Here is a 19454-nt window from a genome sequence, read left to right as displayed (position 1 = left end):
AGTTCCCTTGAAACCGATCAAAATGAAATGTTCCACCCTGAAGCTTTCGGGTTTGTTATGTTAAATCAGCGTCAGGAGGTTCAGAACATGCAGGAGAAACGACAGCAGCAGCCAGGAGCAGACAGGTTTACCAACCCGACTGAAAAGCATCTAGCAGAAGCAAGGTGTGGGTTGCCATATCAACTCCTCCTGTGATGAAACACAGCCATGCGAGAGGTCATGGCATCCTGGGACAGCAGTATGAGCAGGACTCAGTGTCTACATGGGACCTGAAAACCCTTTAAAAAGCTGAACAGCTGACGTTTGGAAACTTCTAAAACAGATACATCTGCAATGGACTGATGAGCTGTCCAGGGTGTTCCCTGCCTTTTGCCCAAAGACTGCTGGGTAGGCTGCAGCTCCACGTGACCCTTAATCGGACGAAGCGGTTACGATCATGAATGAAAGAATGAATAAAACGGATACATTTGAAAGGGGAAGAAAAGGAGAAGGAAGACAGTAGACGGCAGAGTTTGGAGGCTTCACATTAAAACTGATGCAAGGTTAGAGGCCTCAGATGAAGAACGACAAAAGCAAAAGCCACATTTTTCTCTGAGTGAAAAGTTGTATATTTCCACCTCATATATCTGTGGCTTCCAGTTTACTGGTTCCTTTAGATGTCATAACCCCAGACAACAAACTACAGATTCATTCTGCAAAGTTAGACTGATGCTTAAACCATCATTATTCCTGTTTTACCCAGTAAGGATGGAAGGCTAAACAGCTGATGGCGCCGATCCTTTGCCCCATGAAGCCGTCGTAGTACTTAATGTTGCTGATCACGTCCCCGTTTGCGTTGTAGACGGCGATGAACTGGTTCATTGATCCGCTGGAGGGACAGCGAAGAAACAGAGACAAGCAGGGAAGTGATTCTCAGGTAAATAAGGCTGTTCTGTATTTATGTGAAGACACACAGGCTCTCATCTCATCGGCTGCTGTCTTCCAGGAGGCAGGAGACCCTGCGGAGACACAAACAAACTCACCAGGCGAAGAGGTTGGCCTGCGGGTGGATGTCCAAGGCCGTTAATCCCTTTACAGTCTGCAGCACATTGATGGAGTCCGGTGACCGGGGCTCAAAGAACCGAACGTCCCCGTTAACGCTGATGGGAGGCATCGGGGGTCAGAGCGGGCAGCAGAAACAGTCGTGTGTGAATGTTGGTAGAAGTTTAAAAAGCAAACCTGACGCTGATGATGTGTCCGTCTGTTTCCTTCTGCAGATGGGCTTTAACCACCCAGGCTCCATGCTCCCTGTACGTCATCACACGACTGTGAAAACACAATAAGCTGACGTTTAGCTTTGTGTCGTCCAGATGGAGACGGCCAGCTGCACCGGCTCACCCGCCAGAAAGGCTTGATGGGAAAACCCTGGATGGTGAACTTTATTTAATGAGAAACCCACACAAAGTGAAAAAGGTTTAAAAAAAAAAAACCCTCCTTATCCTCTGAGAGAGAAAGACGCAGCCTGTCCTGACATGACTTCTGCTGATTGGAGCCTTTGACTTTATATCAAATACATTCTGCATCAATAATGAAGCAGCTTTTGCTCTGCTGATCCTGCTTCTCATCCGACTCCTCCACTTTGAACTTCATGCACTTCCAGTTTCATGCACTTCCACATGTAGCCACAATGTCAAGCTGAGAAAGCCTTGCCGTGCTCTGAGGAAGAATGTGAAGATGACGCTACTTTCAACACAGGACAACATCCGTCATCTTCAACTTCACGTTTCTCTTGATGTTCCTCTCCTTTCATTCAGACGTGCCTCTGAAAGCGAGCCGCATTTTCCAGTCACAAAGATGGGAAAGTTCACAGAGGGAAGTAAAACAGTCCCAGTTACTGTGATGCCACGTTTTACAGCTCATATTCTATAAAACCAAGCAACAGATAATTTTCCTACCCATTCAAACTGTTTAAAAGGCGGTGTAGGATTTGTAATGGTTTTACTGCGCTACAGCAACGGTGTTGTAATTTACTTTACTATAACGTTCAGTTTTTATGCTCCTCACATGAGGAACAAACTCCCAGAAAACTGAAGATCTGCTGAAAGTCTGTGTTATACTAAGTCAGACTGCAACTTTTATTTCTTAACAAATATTTGAGTTATTTTATGTTCAGCAATTTGTTCAGCAGTTGAACTTTGTTCTTAATGTACTACTTAATGCTTCTTCTGCAACCCATAGTGATGCTTTGCATGCTTTAAGTGATCTTTTACTTCTTCTCAGGACGCCATCTTTGTCCTTCCTGCTGTTTGTCAGATAAGCAGCTGCATGAATCAAAAACTCTGAGACCTTCTTAAGTTGTCCTTTCAACCCTATAAAGCCAAACGTATCATATTTTATACACAAGTTTCTAAGACTTTTTGCATCTCTATATGGTCAAAACTTTGCTCAAAATCATGTTGAACACAGTCTGATATTTGTCTTCCGCTCTATGATACCAGGGAGCAGAAGATTACGCAATAAAAATGTTGACATATCACATGGTAATAAATGGTAAATATTCCCCACAAAAATGATTTACTTTTGGATGGATGGATCAATAACTGTTAATCCGACATCCATCTTGCTTCCTTTTTCTTCTCTGAGCTCTCGCTTGTCAGTAAAAGTCAGTCCAATGTTGACTCTTGTCCCAGCTCTTTTTTTACACTCCTGTTCAACAATGAATCCAGGAGTGTAAATAATAAATGCCACAGTTCCATCAAAATGAGTCAGAAACACATATTTTTAATGAAAGAGATGACATAGTGCTGCTTTAACAGCTGATCTTATGTCATATTAGCCCGATGTTGCTGATTGTATCTTTTATTTTCTTACATTTTATGTGTAATTACTGCAGTTTACACTTAACACCATGTTGTATTTGGGCGGCTGTAGCTGTAGCTCAGGAGGAAGAGCAGTCGTCTTTCAACTGGGAAGTTCCAGGCTTTCCCTGACTATGTGCCAAAGTGTCCTTGGGCAAGACACTGAACCCTGATGTGCCTATTGGGGTATATATGTACGTCGCTTTGGATAAAAGCATCTGCTAAAAACATGACTGTAATGACTGTATAACTGGACAAATTTGTCGACACTCATCTCTAAATGTTTTGAAATCCATCATTTCTACCAGATTACCAGGAAGCAGTTTGTTTTATTCAGTGATTCTAATGGGGGGAAGAATAACTTCAGGTTAAAAAAATCCAACAAGATTTTCATTAGTTGATCAAATCTATTTAAATGCTGCTTCAGTGGACAGGTTCACCAGAAGGAGAGATCTTCACTGAGTGTGTGAGGCATGAATTAAAGAAAAACATGTTTGGCCTTTCTTCTCACGACAGGAGGACACGAGGAGTCAGGAGGGAAGATTTAGCTTTCAGAAAAAGTGCAGAGATGCTTCCTTATGACGTAACATGCACTGCAAGAAGACTCCACAGGATGGCAGCATGGCGTCAGGACTACATATGAACAAAACTTCTTTCTGAGAGGACAACTGCATATGAACACAAATTTTCTAACCGTGGATTTGAGCAGCGGTTCCTGAATGACCCGATCCAGACCGCCTATCTGTAAACTCTTATCATAAATATGACAAAAAGAACATCTGATCTAATAAAACATAAATACTGGAAAAAAAGATGCAGAAAATAATTCACCTGATGTAGATTTTCACGGCTAGATAACCTGCAGGCTGCTGGCTTTGTTAAACACTAAAACACAACATAGTTCAGCCCAGAGAATAACCATTAAATCTGCTTTTTTTGTTTTAAAGATGCATGTGAAACTCTGGAATAATTGCTTTGTTTTAACCCTCAGGGACTGAAATTAAAATAATGTTTGACCAGTTGGGGTGAGGTAGTGTTACCACAGTCCATTAAGACAAGCAGCAACCCCCAAAGGGAGATTTACAGAACTTTATATATAATAACTATAGATTAGAGAAGTAAATAATGTAGGAGTCTGTAGTTAATGTCCACAGAACCTGCTGTGTGTGTGTGTGTGTGTGTGCTGGAAAGAAGTCAAATAAAAATGAGGCTGCGGATGTAAAACAGTGAGGAGGAAATTAAGTCATAAATTCAAAATCAATTTAATGTGATGAGAAAATGATGAGGGGAGAATCTGCGTGGAGGATTAGCGAGCGAGTGTTTTACCATTCATTTGGGCCCATCCGGCGGTCGAAGACGCGCACGGATCCGTCACCAAGACCTGCAACGATGAGCGAACGCTGCGAGTCGCAGGACAGGCTGGTCACACAGCTGTCGGCTCCGGTTGGGATGTCCTGACACACACACACACACACACACACACACACACACACACATATCTCCTTGTAAAGGTCTGAACAGGATCATTTCACATCAAACCACCTGTGACATCATTGTTCATGTGCAACTTGAAGCTGGACTCTGCATCGACATGCAGCCACAGGCGAGTCAGGGCCATTTGCACCGGTATTACATCCATCCTTCATGATTTAGAGAAATTTATTTTATGGAATGCCTCTTGAGAGGTACCATCTCGTTTTCGAGGGGGTCCAAAAGCATAAAACAATACATCATAATCAACAATTACACAAATTATACACTAAACAATACATAAGATACAGACAAAACAACAAGAAAAACTCCTATACCTCTCCACACCCATGTACAGATGTAAGACACAAAAATGATCAGAATCAGTGATTATTGAACATGTCACAGAATTGGGGGAAAAAATAAAGGCAATAATGTAAAGAGCAATATGAGAATAAATTATGTTTACTCATTATTTTCAGTAATTCTTATTATTTTTATTAATTAATTGTTTTTTGATGATGATGCTGATTAACATACTGGGGCCCATTAAATGTGTAAAAACCAGAAGAGAGAACATTAATGGAAGTGACTGAATCTACAATCTGATCAGTTTGACAGGATGGACGGCAGCATCGTACTGCTCACCTCTTTTTAAGGACCGTCTCTTGGATCAATAATCACTCAGGCTCTGCTTTCTTTCATTAAAGAATATTTCAAGACAATCATGATCTTTTAGTTACATTATTGTTTTGGTACAAACAGGACATTTGACCTGAGATCTTTTAATGTTTCTTCATGTGATGAGGTTGAGTACCAGCAGGTGATAAACGGGACTGGGGCTGTTCTGGGCCGAGCCTCGGCACATAAGCCGGCGCCGCATCATGTGACTTTCAGCAATAAACTCTCCGATGATTTTTGGTTCTGAATTGAAAACAATGTTTCTGATTTTTAAGATAATGAAATTAATTTTTGGTTTGCTTTTCGGCTGTGAAATACCAGACAGTGAGAACTTGTAGCTATCAGAGCTTCTGACTTGTAAGTCGGTCTGAGTCAGTTCCAGGAACGACAGGAAAGTAGCAGCAGGTAGGTGAGCTTATAGGGGGAAAAAAAAGGACAAGTAAAAGCATCAGATCTGTAGAGGATTTCGCCGAGGTGTTTGGTGAGTTAGTTTTCTTCACCTAGAATCTAAAATAGCCAGACATGACAAATCTGTGAATGTCTTACAGATTAAGGTTTAATTTAACGCTGTTAGTAACGCAAAAAAAAAAAAAGAAAAAAAAGCAGCTTTTGTTTTTATCGGTTTAAAGCAAGAGCAGGTTGCAGGTAGCAGAAGATATTTTGTTGGTTCTGGTTTTATAGATTAGGCTGAAGTACTAGAAAACGTGTGGAGCTTTGGAGACAGAGCTGAAACATGGCAGAGAGGGAGGAACGGCGACTTTCAAGTTGTATTTGACCAACTTTTTCATTAAGTTGAAATTCTTTTGGAGACAAATTAGCTTGAAAGAAACCTTCAGTTGAAGCTGTTTTCTCACGGATGGCTTTGGCAGCAGCAGAGTCAATATGTTGTGAATAAAACATTAATAGTTCAGTAAACTTTCATCTAAATGCTGTTTTTATGGGACTGATCAATCAAAAGCAAAGATGCGCTCTGATTACCTGGACCTTCATCTCCCTGTCGGTATCCCAGATCCTGATGACTCGAACGTCTCCGGACGTCATCAGGAGACCAGTCTCCTGCTCCCAGTCCACCACCATTCCAGCTCCTAAAACGCAGGACAGACACAGGCATCAACAAGTAGGCCGCGAACCTGCCAACACACCGGGACACGAGTACTCTGTAACACCCACCAGAGCCATTCACTGTGACTACAACAGCCGGTGGCTTTTTAATCATAAATTACACAAAAAGTGTGAAATATTTAATTACTGAAAATATTTTGCCCACAAAATGTGAAGTGTGGTTTTAATTTGCTGTTTTTAAGCATTTAATTGAATTTAAAATGGACACACACACACACACACACACACATCCACAGCTGTGAAACAAGCAACAGCATGTGTCCAACCCCAATACACAACACGCTCAATCTGTTGGAGATTTCAGAAGGCTCCTGCTGCCACATGTTGGAAGTCAAATGAGAGATTAGCGCAACAGCTTCTAGCTCCAGCGTAACGAATACATCCACAGCAGAGCGATAAAAATAGATAAGTACAAACCTTTCCTGCTGCAGCGAGTAACGGAAATAACTTTTATATCAGTGTATTTATTATGTAAAAGTCGTGTATTTCTGAGTGATTAAACTACATGCAGATGGAAGCATGGTTCAGCATTTTGGGTCCAGTGGGAGATGCAAACACCGACCCTGGATGTGAGCCGGTCAGCACATTCTGGCTATGATGAGTCAAGTGGCATTCGAGTGAGAAAGTGAGGAGGGAGGAAGCTGAAGACAGCAAGGCTCTTCATATGTTGGCAGTAACAGCAGGAATCAAGTAAGCAGCGCCGCAGAAGCCCCGCTGGCTCGGCCAAGCCTGCCAAAGGCCTCTTACTGCAGCCGGCGGTGCAATTCATGTGTCTGTCGGACATGGCAGCATCTTCATGTGGCAACGGTGAGATGTGCTCTGATTGCCTCACTTAAAGTAGAACTATTATGTGTATTTCAGGCTAATTTATTTTTATTTCTGAGACCAGAAGGGCTGGGATTGATGGAGTTATTGTCACAAATCGCTTTATTTACTTCAGACCGACCCTCTCCGTAGGCTGTCAGATCAGCCTGCGGGCAAAACGAGTGGATTGAGACTCTTTCGCATTAAGCCCCGCCTCCCGCCACTTTACTAGATCGGGAGCGCGCACCATACCTGCTTTCGTCATCATTGTAACGTCTCATAAACAGAAGGATTAGGCTAATATGAACTCAATAAAACAAAATACAATGTCAACACATAGCGTACAGCCCTACATGTTGGAACCTGAATCAGACCCTGAAAACGAAGTGGAAAACAGCAACCCACAGCAACGAATGCAGCAGGATGTCTCTCTTTGGTAAACTCACCAGCCATCGTTGGAAATAACTTTATCCGACGTTTTCCACCCGCCTGATGTATTTGTACATGCTCTTGTTAACCAGTAGAAAGTAACCAATCACCGAACCTTATCCCCCGGGACGTCACAAGGATTTCCAAGTAGAAAAAAACTCTCTAAAACTACGCTTTTTTCGTCGCTGGAACTCAAACTCAAACATGCGTTTAGGTGATAAAAAACGGTACCGTTCACATGTCTGATGAGGATTCAACACTGTAACACTGTAGAAAGCTCAGAAAAATCCAAATACCATCAAAGGACCCCTTTAAATTCTCCTTTATTATTTGCAACACGACGCGCATCAAGCTGATGACTGGAAGTGTGCATCCTTACACACACTTCTATGACTGATCGTGATGCATCAGCCTCTTCCAGCACGTCCATGTTGGCCTGCTAACATGTTAACAAAGCGCAGGTTTATTCATTTATTTTTGTACTTTTTTTTACTTTAGGCATAAAAGAGCTTTTAGATTTAAAAAATCTCCCCTCACCTCCTTTTGCATCTTTGCATCGTTTTATTTGCTTTCAGCTCATCTACACCCACTGCAGAGCTTTGAGACTAATAACTTCCAACCCCTTCCCTCTTTCACACCACCGGTCATTCCCACGTCGCTGGGAGTCCTCCGGTTCTTTGCTAAACAACTTGTTTGCAAGTCATAAACTAACTAGAGCCGACTCTGCATTGCCAGCACTGAAAGGGCTTTAAAACTCGCCCTTACCAGAGCCTCCCACATAAACACACAAATTAGAGACACAAAGGTACACAAAATATTCAGTAAAGCAGAAAAAAATGAGAGTTTTTCAGCTGCGTTGAGGAGGTGGGACCTCTGCAAAGCTACCTGTTGGCTTTTCTGAATGTTTACAAGACTGTGCCGAAACGTTTGGGCTGATTTTATGGAAACTCTTGCTGTTCACTTTTACATCAGGTGCATAATTTTAATCTTTCAGTTTGAGAAAACTTATTGAACCTAAAAAGAAAAATTAATTTGCAGCAACCTGGTGTGAGTAGTGAAAGAATTTATTTTTTATTTCTATAGTACAATGCAACAAAAATAAAACTCTTGTAAAATGACAGGAAAAACTAAACTAACAGATTAACATCCAAACAAAACAAATTTAAACTCTAAGCAATGACACGGGAATGTAACCAGAGAACAGCACCGTCTACCTCAGAGCTTCTGATCATTTCTCCACCACACAGACAAGGTGAGACTCCCATCACAGACCTGTCTGTCTCATTGCTCTGGGACAAAAGCATTTACCGTCATCATGTCTCACTTCTGCTGTTTTCTGGTGAAAAGTTTCATCTCAGTTCTAAAGAAAAATCTGCCCATAAGAATCAGTCGTACTGAATTAATCACAAGCTGGGAAATTTCAGAGTCGCAGCGGCTTTGCAGGATAAGAGATAAAAATAAAAAGGAGTAAAAATTCAAATATTAGATGCAAAAAACATTTGATATACAGAACACACTTAACAGATACAAAGAAATGTTTTCTCCTATGAATGCCTTTGTTTGAAACTAATCATGAAGGTCCTGGGAGTTTCCATGGAGATGAAGGTGGTTTCATATTGAAGTATTAACTCATATACCATCTTAGGTTTCATTACTTTCTGGGTCCTCATGGTTTCTAAGGTGAATTTGGGGGTTATTGTTTATTACTGATAGAAGAGTCCATCGTCAGCGTCGGCCAGCAGCTTCTGCAGATATTTACCTGTCATACACCTCCATCAAAACATCTATAAAACGGCTCGGCTTCTTTTTCTTTTGCTTCTGCTTTTCCACAGTTCCTCATCAGACATCACTAATTCCTAGACTTTATTCATTCCTACTTTACTGAACTAGGCCGCTTCCCTCTGGTTTTCAGTTTAATACTGTCTCTTTAGGAGGAGATAACATTTACATTTCCTTTTGTGTTCCAGGTGGATTCACTCCGACACAGTAAAGCATATCCCGATACGGACCCTTCTGTAGTAAACTCACACGTCTCAGCTTTGTTTTGAGATGAAGATTATATTTCCAACTGTTGTAGTTGTGAAAATATAACTTATTTATCTTGGGTGTGACATTTCAGACAGGGCAAAAACAGGTCTTGTGGAGAAGAGGCTCCACATGCACAGAGTAAACATAAGATAATTAAACCAAAAATCAGAATAAATCACTGGATCATTCATTCCAGAGAAAAGCCACGAGCTGCAGAGCTGAGAAGAGATCAGGCGCTATAAAGAAGTCCAACTTGGACAGGTAGGAGCTCTTGATGGCAAAAAGCACATTAAGACTCTGCAGCTTCTCTGAAATATCAGCATTTTTTCTCCTCTCAAAACTCAACATTATCCTTCATTTTCTCCCCTTGTTTTTTCTCAGATTCACCCCCTGCCTTCACCATTTTGTTTTTTAAATAAAAAACCCTCTTCAGCTCATCCTCTTCTCTTTATATGACCCCTTCATTTGGATAACGGACACCTTCCCATCTCCATTTGCTTCCTTCCTAAAATTCTGAAGTTAAACAGATTTGAGCTTTGATGAGTGAATATTATGTCTCCATGTGCTTCCTATACGAGTTCTGACTTTCCTGCCATGACTCACTGGAGTCAAAGCAAACTTTTCCACTGGGCCTGTACTGTCAGGGAAGCCTGAGAACCACGCAGTAGCTCCATTGCCTCCGCTGTGACGTACTCCAGCCTGTTCAGGCATCACGCTGCCTGCAGCGTGGGCCCATGCTGGGACAACGGCATGAAGGGGAAGTGCCTTCATAAGACTGAGGATGTGTGGCGAGATGAGGCATTCCCTTTGAAGATAACAGCTTGACAGTAACAGAATCTGGGTTACAATGGCAGCAGAGGAGAGAGAGAGAGAGATTCTCCAGCACACCGAAGACTGCAGAGGCTTTTTCTCTAAAATAAGAAGCACAACCAAACTTCCCTGTGATTCAGACAGCTTTATCTCTCTTTATGCATCATTATCCTTCCCTCTGTGCTCCAATGATGAAAAGTCCTTTTGGGGATATAATACAGTGTGCAGCAGAGAAGATCTTCAGCTGACTAAGCAACACTACGGCCCATCTCTGCGCGTGACTTTTATCTTAAACATGGCTGGTTTAACCCTCTGCTGTTTTCACCACACTCAGAGAGCCACTGATAAGACAAATACTACTCACAAAAAGGTAGAGATATTAAACTTTTGGGGGAAAATGACAGAAAATATGAAAAGTTGGCTCTACGTTGATGTTACGTCATTCATGTTGGACATTTAGCTGAATCATGCAATGGTACGTCCTCCATTTCAAACAATCAGGTGAAACTGAAGCAGAAAACAAGGGTGAGTATATCCCAACATAAAAGTCTCTTCTTATTTTTGTAAGGTTTAAATGTGAACAGGATGATGACGTAGACTGTCCAGATACATGCTGTCATTAAACCAAAACATTTTTCTGCTCCTTTTTTGGAGTTATTCATCTTGTTAGAGAGCAAACAGCACATTGGACAATAAATAGATAAAACTTTAAAGAGTTGAACAAGTTATGAGAAAGTCAAATTAAGTTCATCTGTCAAAGTTATTGTGCAGCTTAGATCCATGCTGACATCATACCGAAAGCCAGACATCCCAAACTTTTTGTAAGTAGTGTATTATCAGGAAACTTGAATAACAGACTGAAGTTCAAAGGTTATTCTCAACCTTTGAGACAACATTAAAAGAAAATCACTTCTCTACTCCAATAAACAGTTAATCTGCTACACAATATATAATAGACATGCAGATTTTGTGGTAAAGTAAGATGTTCTATCTTTGTCCTTTCATAGAAGCAGTAGTAAAAAATGATAAGTACCTTATCAAGATAATGCTTGTAGCAACTAAAAGAGTGATTTACTAAGAACAGGGGAAAGACTGGAGGGCCAACAAAGGAACAATATGTGACAATGGAAAAAATTCACAAAATGGAGCAGCTGACACATAAGCCAACACTCCAGGAGGCTCAAATGGAAACTAAAGTGTCTAAATGGTTTCAATATAAAATACATTTTGGCAACACTTCAAAGACTTGAAGCCTACAAGGACTTATACTAAAATACTTATAACCCCAAGCATACAATAACTGTGTGCATGGCTGTGAAATTTATGTGAAAAATGACCCAAAAAAAAAAAAAAAAAAAAAAAGGGGGGGGGAAAAGAGATCAGTTGTAGGTGTGCATTTAAAAGTTGAGAAAGTCAAATTAAGTTCACCCGTAAAGGTTATTGTGCATTTTATATATTTTCTGACATCATACAAAAGCCAGATATCCCCAAACTTTTGTGAGTAGCATTTTATCAGAAAGCATGGATAAAAAGACTGAACTTAAAAGGTTTTTCTCAACCTTTGAGGCAACATTAAACGCAAACATTTAGCTACTCCAACAAGCAGTTGATCTGTTATATAATATATAATAAACAAACAAATTATTTGGCTTTGTGGTAGAAAATGTCCTTGTGCAAAATAAAAGATATTAAGTAGAAAAGCTGAACATTGGGCTTCATTTTCTAGTTTGTAAGTACTAATATCTAACTACTGAAATACATAAATGCTGCATTACCACCAGTTTAGCTCCTACGAGATGAAAGTCACTCTGCCAGTCTTCTATTAACTTTCTTTTGACCAACTGAGAAATGTTTGTTTCTGGTTTATGTTTCTGTTTTGTTTAGGAACCAAAGAACCTTGCAGCAAACCATCGCATTTTACAAAAGCATCAGTGTGAAACTGGTAGGTCGGTTATTTTATAAAAATGTGTCAGTGATGACCTATTTGGCTCTTGGTCAGATGAATCTGCCATTTGGTTGATGTTGTACTTCTCATAAGGCTCTCTTGGCCATTCATAACATTTTCTGCCGCTTATCCGAGGTCAGATCACGGGGCAGCTGGATAAGTGGGGAGGCCCAGACTTCCCTTTCTCCAACCTCATTTGTCAGCTCATCAAAGGATCCTGAAGTGTTCCCAGGCCAGATAAGAGATATAATCCCTCCAGAGTGTCCTGGGCCTTCCCTAGGGTCTCTTCCAGGGAACACCTCACCAGTAAGGTGTCCAGGAGGCATCCTAACCAGATGCCCGAACCACCTCACCTGGCTCCTCTCAATGCGGGAGGAGCAGCGGCTCTACTCGAGGCCCTCCCGAATGACCGAGCTCCTCACCCTATCTCTAAGTGAGAGCCTGGCCACCCTGCGAAGGGAAACTAATTTCAGCTGCCTGTATACGAGATCTCGTTCTTTTGGTCACGACCCACAGCTCATGACCATAGGTGAGGGTAGGAACATAGATTGAATGGTAAATCGAGAGCTTCTGGCTCAGCTCCTTCTTGACCACGACAGACCTGCGCAGAGTCCGCATTACTGCAGACGCCGCACCGATCCGCCTGTCAATCTCACGCTCCATCCTTCCCTCACTTGTGAACAAGACCCCGAGATATTTAAACTCCTCCACTTGGGGCAGGATCTCACTCCCGACCCGGAGAGGGCAATCCGCCCTATTCCAGCTGAGGATCATGGTCTCAGATTTGGAGGTGCTGATTCTCATCCCAGTCGCTTCACACTCGGCTGCGAATCGCTCAAACAAGAGCTGAAGATCACAACCAGATTACGCCAACAAGACCACGCCATCCACAAATAGCAGAGACCCAATCCTGAGGCCACCAAACCGGATCCCCTCAACACCTCGGCTGCGCCTAGAAATTCTGTCCATATAAGTTATAAACAGAATCGGTGATAAAGGGCAGCCTTGGTGAAGTCCAATCCTCACTGGAAAATAATCAGGCTTGGCTAGCAATACAGACCAACAGTCTGACAACGGTTGTATAGGGACAGGACAGCTCGTACAAGGGTTCCGGTACCCCATACTCCCCCCAAAGAAGTCCAAACAATTGTGGTGAACATCCACAGGTGTAAATAAGAGTCCCTCTTCAGGAATTACTGTTAAATTACCTTCATTTTCTGGGAATAACTAGAACACGGGTCTACAACCTTTACAATCCGAAGAGCCCTTCTTGCTATCAGGCAGCAAATCAAAATTTTGTGCCGCAAATAATCTTTAGAAAAGATACAATTCATAATTTTTGATAAATATCTGCGATAGTAAATTTGCTAGTTTCATGAGCCACAATTTTATTTCTATTTGAGGTTTTAAAATAAAGGAAAAAAAAAAAAAACCCATCAAACTTTTGCAAAAAAGAGGATAGATCAGTTTTCTTCTATGGGATGAGAGCCATTGTGGAAGGTCCACATAGGACTGCAGAACAGTGATCTAGAATAAGTTATCAGCGTTGCTACCATCACGCGCATCATGCACTGTGTGTAGGGCCCCAAGAGTTGAGGGTGGCCCCAAAAATCATCAGCTTAAGGCAAGATAAATGTTCCATATCCATGGTTATTTATGTAAACAATACAAAATTAACATGAACCAATTTATAGCCCAAAACGAAGGTCTGTAAACCAATTTAGTTTCAATTAACTAATATGTTTTATTAATTGTGGTCAATCTATAGTCAGACTGAGGCATCTGGGGCTCTTTGTTTTAATACCTTTAATAAATCTAGTCATTTCAATCACTTTGTATTAAAAAAAACCAACTGCCTTTTTTTTTTTTTACCTCTGGGTCAAATGTTTCCCATTTCATGCTCTGCGTCAAAAAAAAACCTCCAACCTCCCTTTATCTAACTAAAAACATTAACTGTAAGTTTAGGGGTCAGAAGCAGCAGATCTGCAACGTTAAACCTGAACCCCCAGCTCTATCTCTTGCTGACAAGGCTCAGCTGCTCAAATGGGAGAAAATTCTGTCTTACAGGAAACCTTTGAGGGCCTGAGCGGGTCTTAGTTACCCACACAGAAATCAATAGGAACAGAGAGAACTGAAGAGGGAAGAAGCTGGTGAAAAAGGAGTGTGGGCAATCTTTCCTCAGTGGTAAATCTTCCCATCTTACAGAAGTGGAAGCATACATAGTATCTCTGTAACACTCTCCCTTTAAGCCTTGCATTTTACCCCCTCCCTTGAGATTGAATCATCTCCCCAAAACCAGTATCAGAAGCTGTAATGGTTTCAGGAGGGGAAAAAGGCTTGAAAACATTCAGAAGCAGCCGAGTTCTCCTGCATCATAACTGATTGTGCTTCACTGTGTTGAGACCGTCACTGATTTATGATATCATTAATCTAATCCTTGACGGGAAAATCTAAGCTTCATTCCTGTTTCCTCCACGGAGAAGATGCCTTCTTCTCCATTCTCATTCCACATCATTATTACCAGAGATGGGCTCGCTATCCCACCGAATACAGCTCATTAAAGCTGGATCTTCTCTCTTTCAGCATTCTTTGGACCCTTCCCTACATCCTGCTTTGAATAATAAAAAGGCTTTTCTGGTATAAATGGGAAACTTGCTCACATGTGTAATGTTGCTAATAGTGGATGGGGGGGGGGGGCTGAAAGCACATGGCCACATCTTTCCATTTTATTGCTTTAGACATTTTAAAGCTTGTTACATACTCCACAAGAAGCTTTTTTTCTTGTTATTGAGGCCCCGAGAAGAAAATAACGTCATTTTGTTCTCGCAGACATGTTTAAAGACAGCTCTTGACACATGAAGCTGGCAAAACTTTTTTCTTGCGGGGCTCCGAGAAGTATCGTGTGATTTGTTGCACATTTGAGGTGGGCGTTTGTTAACACAGAAAAGCATGAAGCTGAGTTGCTGCTTCCGCGTTTTAGCTATTGCAGGTAAAACGGGTTGTTTTGATAAACAGCTGATCGAGGTGGTGAGAAAGTACCAACATTTTTACATGTGGCATCAAAACACTCGGACCCAGCCGCGTGCACGACTCGCCCTGCCGCGGACGAAGTTGCTCGTTAAATATGAAGCTAGAAAAGCACGCAGAGAGCGGAAACCTCCGCCAAGCACAATGTTAAGGAATCCTTGATCCAAACAGTGATCCGGATCACCAGCAAAACTTAATCAGTCCTTCTTTTTCACATTTCCAACAACTCTTGAAGATTTCATGATAATACGTCCATAACTTTTTGAGTTAACCTGAACACAAAAAGACAAACAGATAAACGCTGGCTTGGTGGAGGTAACAACTGGGTTCAGTGCACATAAACGCAGATATCGCCCCGCGCAGTGACCCCTCCCTGCTGAAGACGTGCTTCTCGTGGAGTATGAATGGACCAGAAGAAAATTTTTTTTTTTGTTCTTGCAGCCTCGTGGACAAGGTGGAGGATGTAACAAGCTTAAAAGTTTGGGCCTGTGAGGGATGGAGTAGCGAGCTTTAACATGACGCTTGTTGGCGAGATAAATGTTGACAAAATTTTTAATTATTCCCATAATATAAAAATTTCAAACAATACAAAGTCATGGGAACTCCATCTAACAACCTTATAAAATCACAGAGACGGTTCATATGCTGCCATTTATACACTATTCTTCTACTAAATACATAAATAGGATCTACATATGTTTTCTGCTAAATCTTTGTTTGAACATATTTGATTTAAATCAGGTTCACAGGTCACAATGCAATAATGATGTGCAACTAAAAAACCAAACACAAACCAGAAAAAATCTTTTAGATCCAAAAAGATAAATATCAGCAAAACCAGATTATTTTGTCAGTTTCTTTAAAGGCACAGTGGATAAAACATACGGACATATTGTGGTCAAAATTGACACAGAAATGACTCTGAATGCCAAGTGCAGCTGGATAAGGACGGTGGCCATGAGTGGCTGAAATTTTTCCAGATATAAGAGTCACTACTTATACATTGTGTACATGTGTTCTGTTTTTGTCTCTGGATATTCATTTTACTGATCTCACACTGCTCTAGTGTGTATAAAACAAAACTGGGACAAAAGATTTAAAAGTTGAGGGTTCTCGCTTCACACACAGCTGTTTGTCCATTCAGAGACACTTTAGAACGTACTTGGCACAAATATGTCAGCTCCAATGTTTGTCAAGTACACATAAATGTTTCAAAGACAACAAAAAGAGTTATTTTAGTGAAAAAAATATACTGATAGAAACACACTTTTTAATGATATTTTCAAATTTTCTGTCATTGATCTTTGATTTTGTTACACACCACTTTTAAACTGCAGTAATAATGGTTGGATGGACACCAAATATAACAATAACACTGGTTTTCATGCCTATTCCCAGTGATTGCTGGGATGGGCTCCAGCTTCCCCTCGACCTTTAACTGGACAGAGCGGTTAAGAACATTAATGAATGAACTAGCGTTTTATCACAAGCCTATCACCAGAAAAAGTCACTTAAACACAACCTGGGCTCCAGGGAAACTTTTTTTGATCACTAGCCAATGTGGGAGGTAGAATCCAAAACTTATCAGCTGATAAGATTTTACACAGGCCAGTTATTTTCTGGGAAATATCAGTGCCACTGAATTCATACAATCATACATGCATCTTCACATGTATGAATAGATGCTGAACTTTGTTCAGACAGTAGATTGTGAAAAACACCAGACACTAATGTAATGTTACTTCACTGAATTGTTTTATGAGGAAATGTAGTGTAGTTCATCACAGCAACGGCAGATCCGGCTCTTTTCAAAGATTTGGCTTCTTTAGGTTCAAGAACCACCAAAAGTAAAATGGCGTCCTTACGGTTTGGGAGTTCTTGTGGCTTGTGACGGTCACATCAGCCGAGCAGAACTTTGTTCTTGTGTGGTGTCTGAATGATAGCGTGAAACAGACTGTTGTCATTTCCGGTTTTCCGCTGATGCGAAAGGATCAGCAAGGTTGAACAGGTAGTCTGAAGGAAAGAGCGGTTGAGGTGGTGAGAAAGTAGAAGCTTTGACCCGTCCGCTGAGAAGCAGATGCTGTATATTTGGTTTTCTGCAAAGGGAGACGGCGTCTCTTGCCTAAGTGGAGAGTAACTTTTCCGTTAAACTGAATTACGAGCTGCATTTGGCAGGTTGGTGGGTAATTAAGAATCTTTCTTACAGTGAATACCAAACGTAAATGAAGGAGTTTTGATTTTTTTCTCTAAAAATCCCACTTGGGAGGAAGAGTTTCTGTAACTTCACCTTGCTGGATGTTTTGACCTACAGTGAAGTGAAACTTTCTGCTTTGCATTCATGGAAAGAATACCGAGAAAAGAAGCAAAGCTGCCTCGAGGCTTTTGATCTTATTTTACTCAAAATTCCAAGTCGTGTTCCTCTCTTCACAGACTCCCAGGATGTGGGTATATCAAGTTCCCCGAGCCCCAGTGTTAACAAGGCACCAGGCAGTGCAGCCGAATGTAGAGCAGGACACAGTGTGTGCTTCCTGCAGCTAAGGAGGAGAGGTCTGCCCTACTTCTACATCATGCTACTAGAATGAAATGGGAGAATGAGGAAGGGATGGTTTAACCTTGATCCTTTCAGCACTAACAAGGATGATGGAAGGAAAGGACATATGCAAATGAAGAAAGGACGGAATAAGTTAAACAATTATCGACTGAGAACTTAATTATTTCCTCTCTCAGTTTAATCTGATAAGTAATCTCAATTCTTTCTCCATCTGTGCCAGAACTGAAGAGAAATTTGTTGTTTGCTCTTGTTGTTAATGAACAACACTGATACTGAGTTAAGAACATCTCCACCTTCATGTCTTCATGTTCTCCATTTATTCTGTTTCCATAAATCGAATTTTCTTCTGTTTATTCGTCTAACTACTTTAAAACAGCCCGCTGACCTTACGCTCCAAAACAATTTTCCCATTTTAACCAAAAACCATCTTCCTATTAATAAATAAAGAAATAAAATTCTAAAGCTTTAGTGTCAGAATTTGCAAGTTAATGCATCAGCAGGGAAAGCTCCTCCAAGTCGTGTAATTTGACTGATTCCTCTAGAGTTTTAACAGGCTGGTCCCTTCAGCAACACAGACTCCGTCGCTCAATGCTATTAAAAATCATACAGCACCTACACGTTCACAATTAAATACGGATACCTCTGGGAACAAAGTAATTAAGTGTTTTTTTCCCCCTTTCAAAATAGAACAAAGAGGCCATTTCAGGTGAAAATGAATATTTCAGGCAGATGAATGAGCTCAGCTCTAGACTTGCAAAAGCTTTTAATAAGCCTGTTGGTGAAAGTTGGACTGGTTTTTGTAAGAAATTTACTGAAATGTGCCAATCTGCAGTGGACTTTAAGGTAACAAGCGATTGTCCACTAACAGATGAGCAACTGTGAGCATGCAGTTGGGTTAATAAAAAACACATCAAACAGGTGAAAATGGAGAGCATCTGGCTGAAGGAAAAACATGCATGTCCACAGCAGCAGTCATGCACCTTGAGGAATCTGGTCTTGCATGTTTATTCTTTAAAACACATCTGCTGTTGAACAAAATGTCAAACATGGAGATAAAATAAATTAATAAATGCCTCACAGATGTCAGTGTCAAAGAAAAGAGCATTTAATCAAATAAACACCAAATAAATTGCACTGGCAATTTGACAATTAAACTTTCTGAATTTCTGTGTTCAGTATCTAAAACCAAAACTCAACTTAACTGGATTGTTTTAACAATAAACCAGATATCCATCCCACTTAGCGAGGCGTCAACATCTTGGCTGCATTCATCATGGAAGCGCAGCAGGGTGCCAGAATGTGCAAAACAACTAAAAGCTTCCTTGGTGAAAGTTTCTTGTGTTGAGATGATAAAGAGTTGGATTGTTTTATCAGAAAACACACGATGAACAGCTGTGCAAATGCTCAGAAAACCAGAGTTATACTTGTGGGCTTGATTCCATGTAAAAGTAGAGAAAGAGGGTTGAGAATCACCACTAATACCTGCCTCTGCTGGTGGAATGACTTCTTTCACATCAGAAGGCTGAGCACATTCACACCTTCCATAGTCTTCATCCTGCTGTCACCTTGTGCTCATCGCTGACATCACACTCCCAGATAAAGTCAACACAAACATGTATGGCTAGTTTTTAACCCTTTACTACTTGAATTTATTCTAACTGATACAAAAACCAAATAAAATAATTATAAGAAATAAGGAATAAAATATAACACATTTAAATATTAAATAATAATTTAATTATTATTAAAT

General features: G+C 40.9%; 1 protein-coding gene across 2 annotated transcripts in view; it reads right to left on the bottom strand.

Annotated features, from left to right (window-relative positions):
- The window catches only part of rptor (regulatory associated protein of MTOR, complex 1), a 235132-nt gene that overhangs the window by 535 nt on the left and 215143 nt on the right, over positions 1-19454 (bottom strand). For both annotated transcript variants that reach the window (XM_079265219.1, XM_079265220.1), the window contains 5 exons: positions 5967-6073; positions 4164-4291; positions 1219-1305; positions 1023-1139; positions 739-868 (listed from right to left, as the gene is read on the bottom strand). In XM_079265219.1, coding sequence (XP_079121345.1) covers positions 739-868; positions 1023-1139; positions 1219-1305; positions 4164-4291; positions 5967-6073 — 569 coding nt within the window. The remainder of the gene's footprint in view (positions 1-738; positions 869-1022; positions 1140-1218; positions 1306-4163; positions 4292-5966; positions 6074-19454) is intronic.

Source organism: Telmatherina bonti (genome assembly GCF_933228915.1).
Source record: "Telmatherina bonti genome assembly, chromosome: 3".
NCBI classification, from domain to species: Eukaryota; Metazoa; Chordata; class Actinopteri; order Atheriniformes; family Telmatherinidae; genus Telmatherina; species Telmatherina bonti.
Note: the sequence above shows the minus strand (reverse complement) of the source record. Positions and strands in the feature narration are given on the sequence as shown.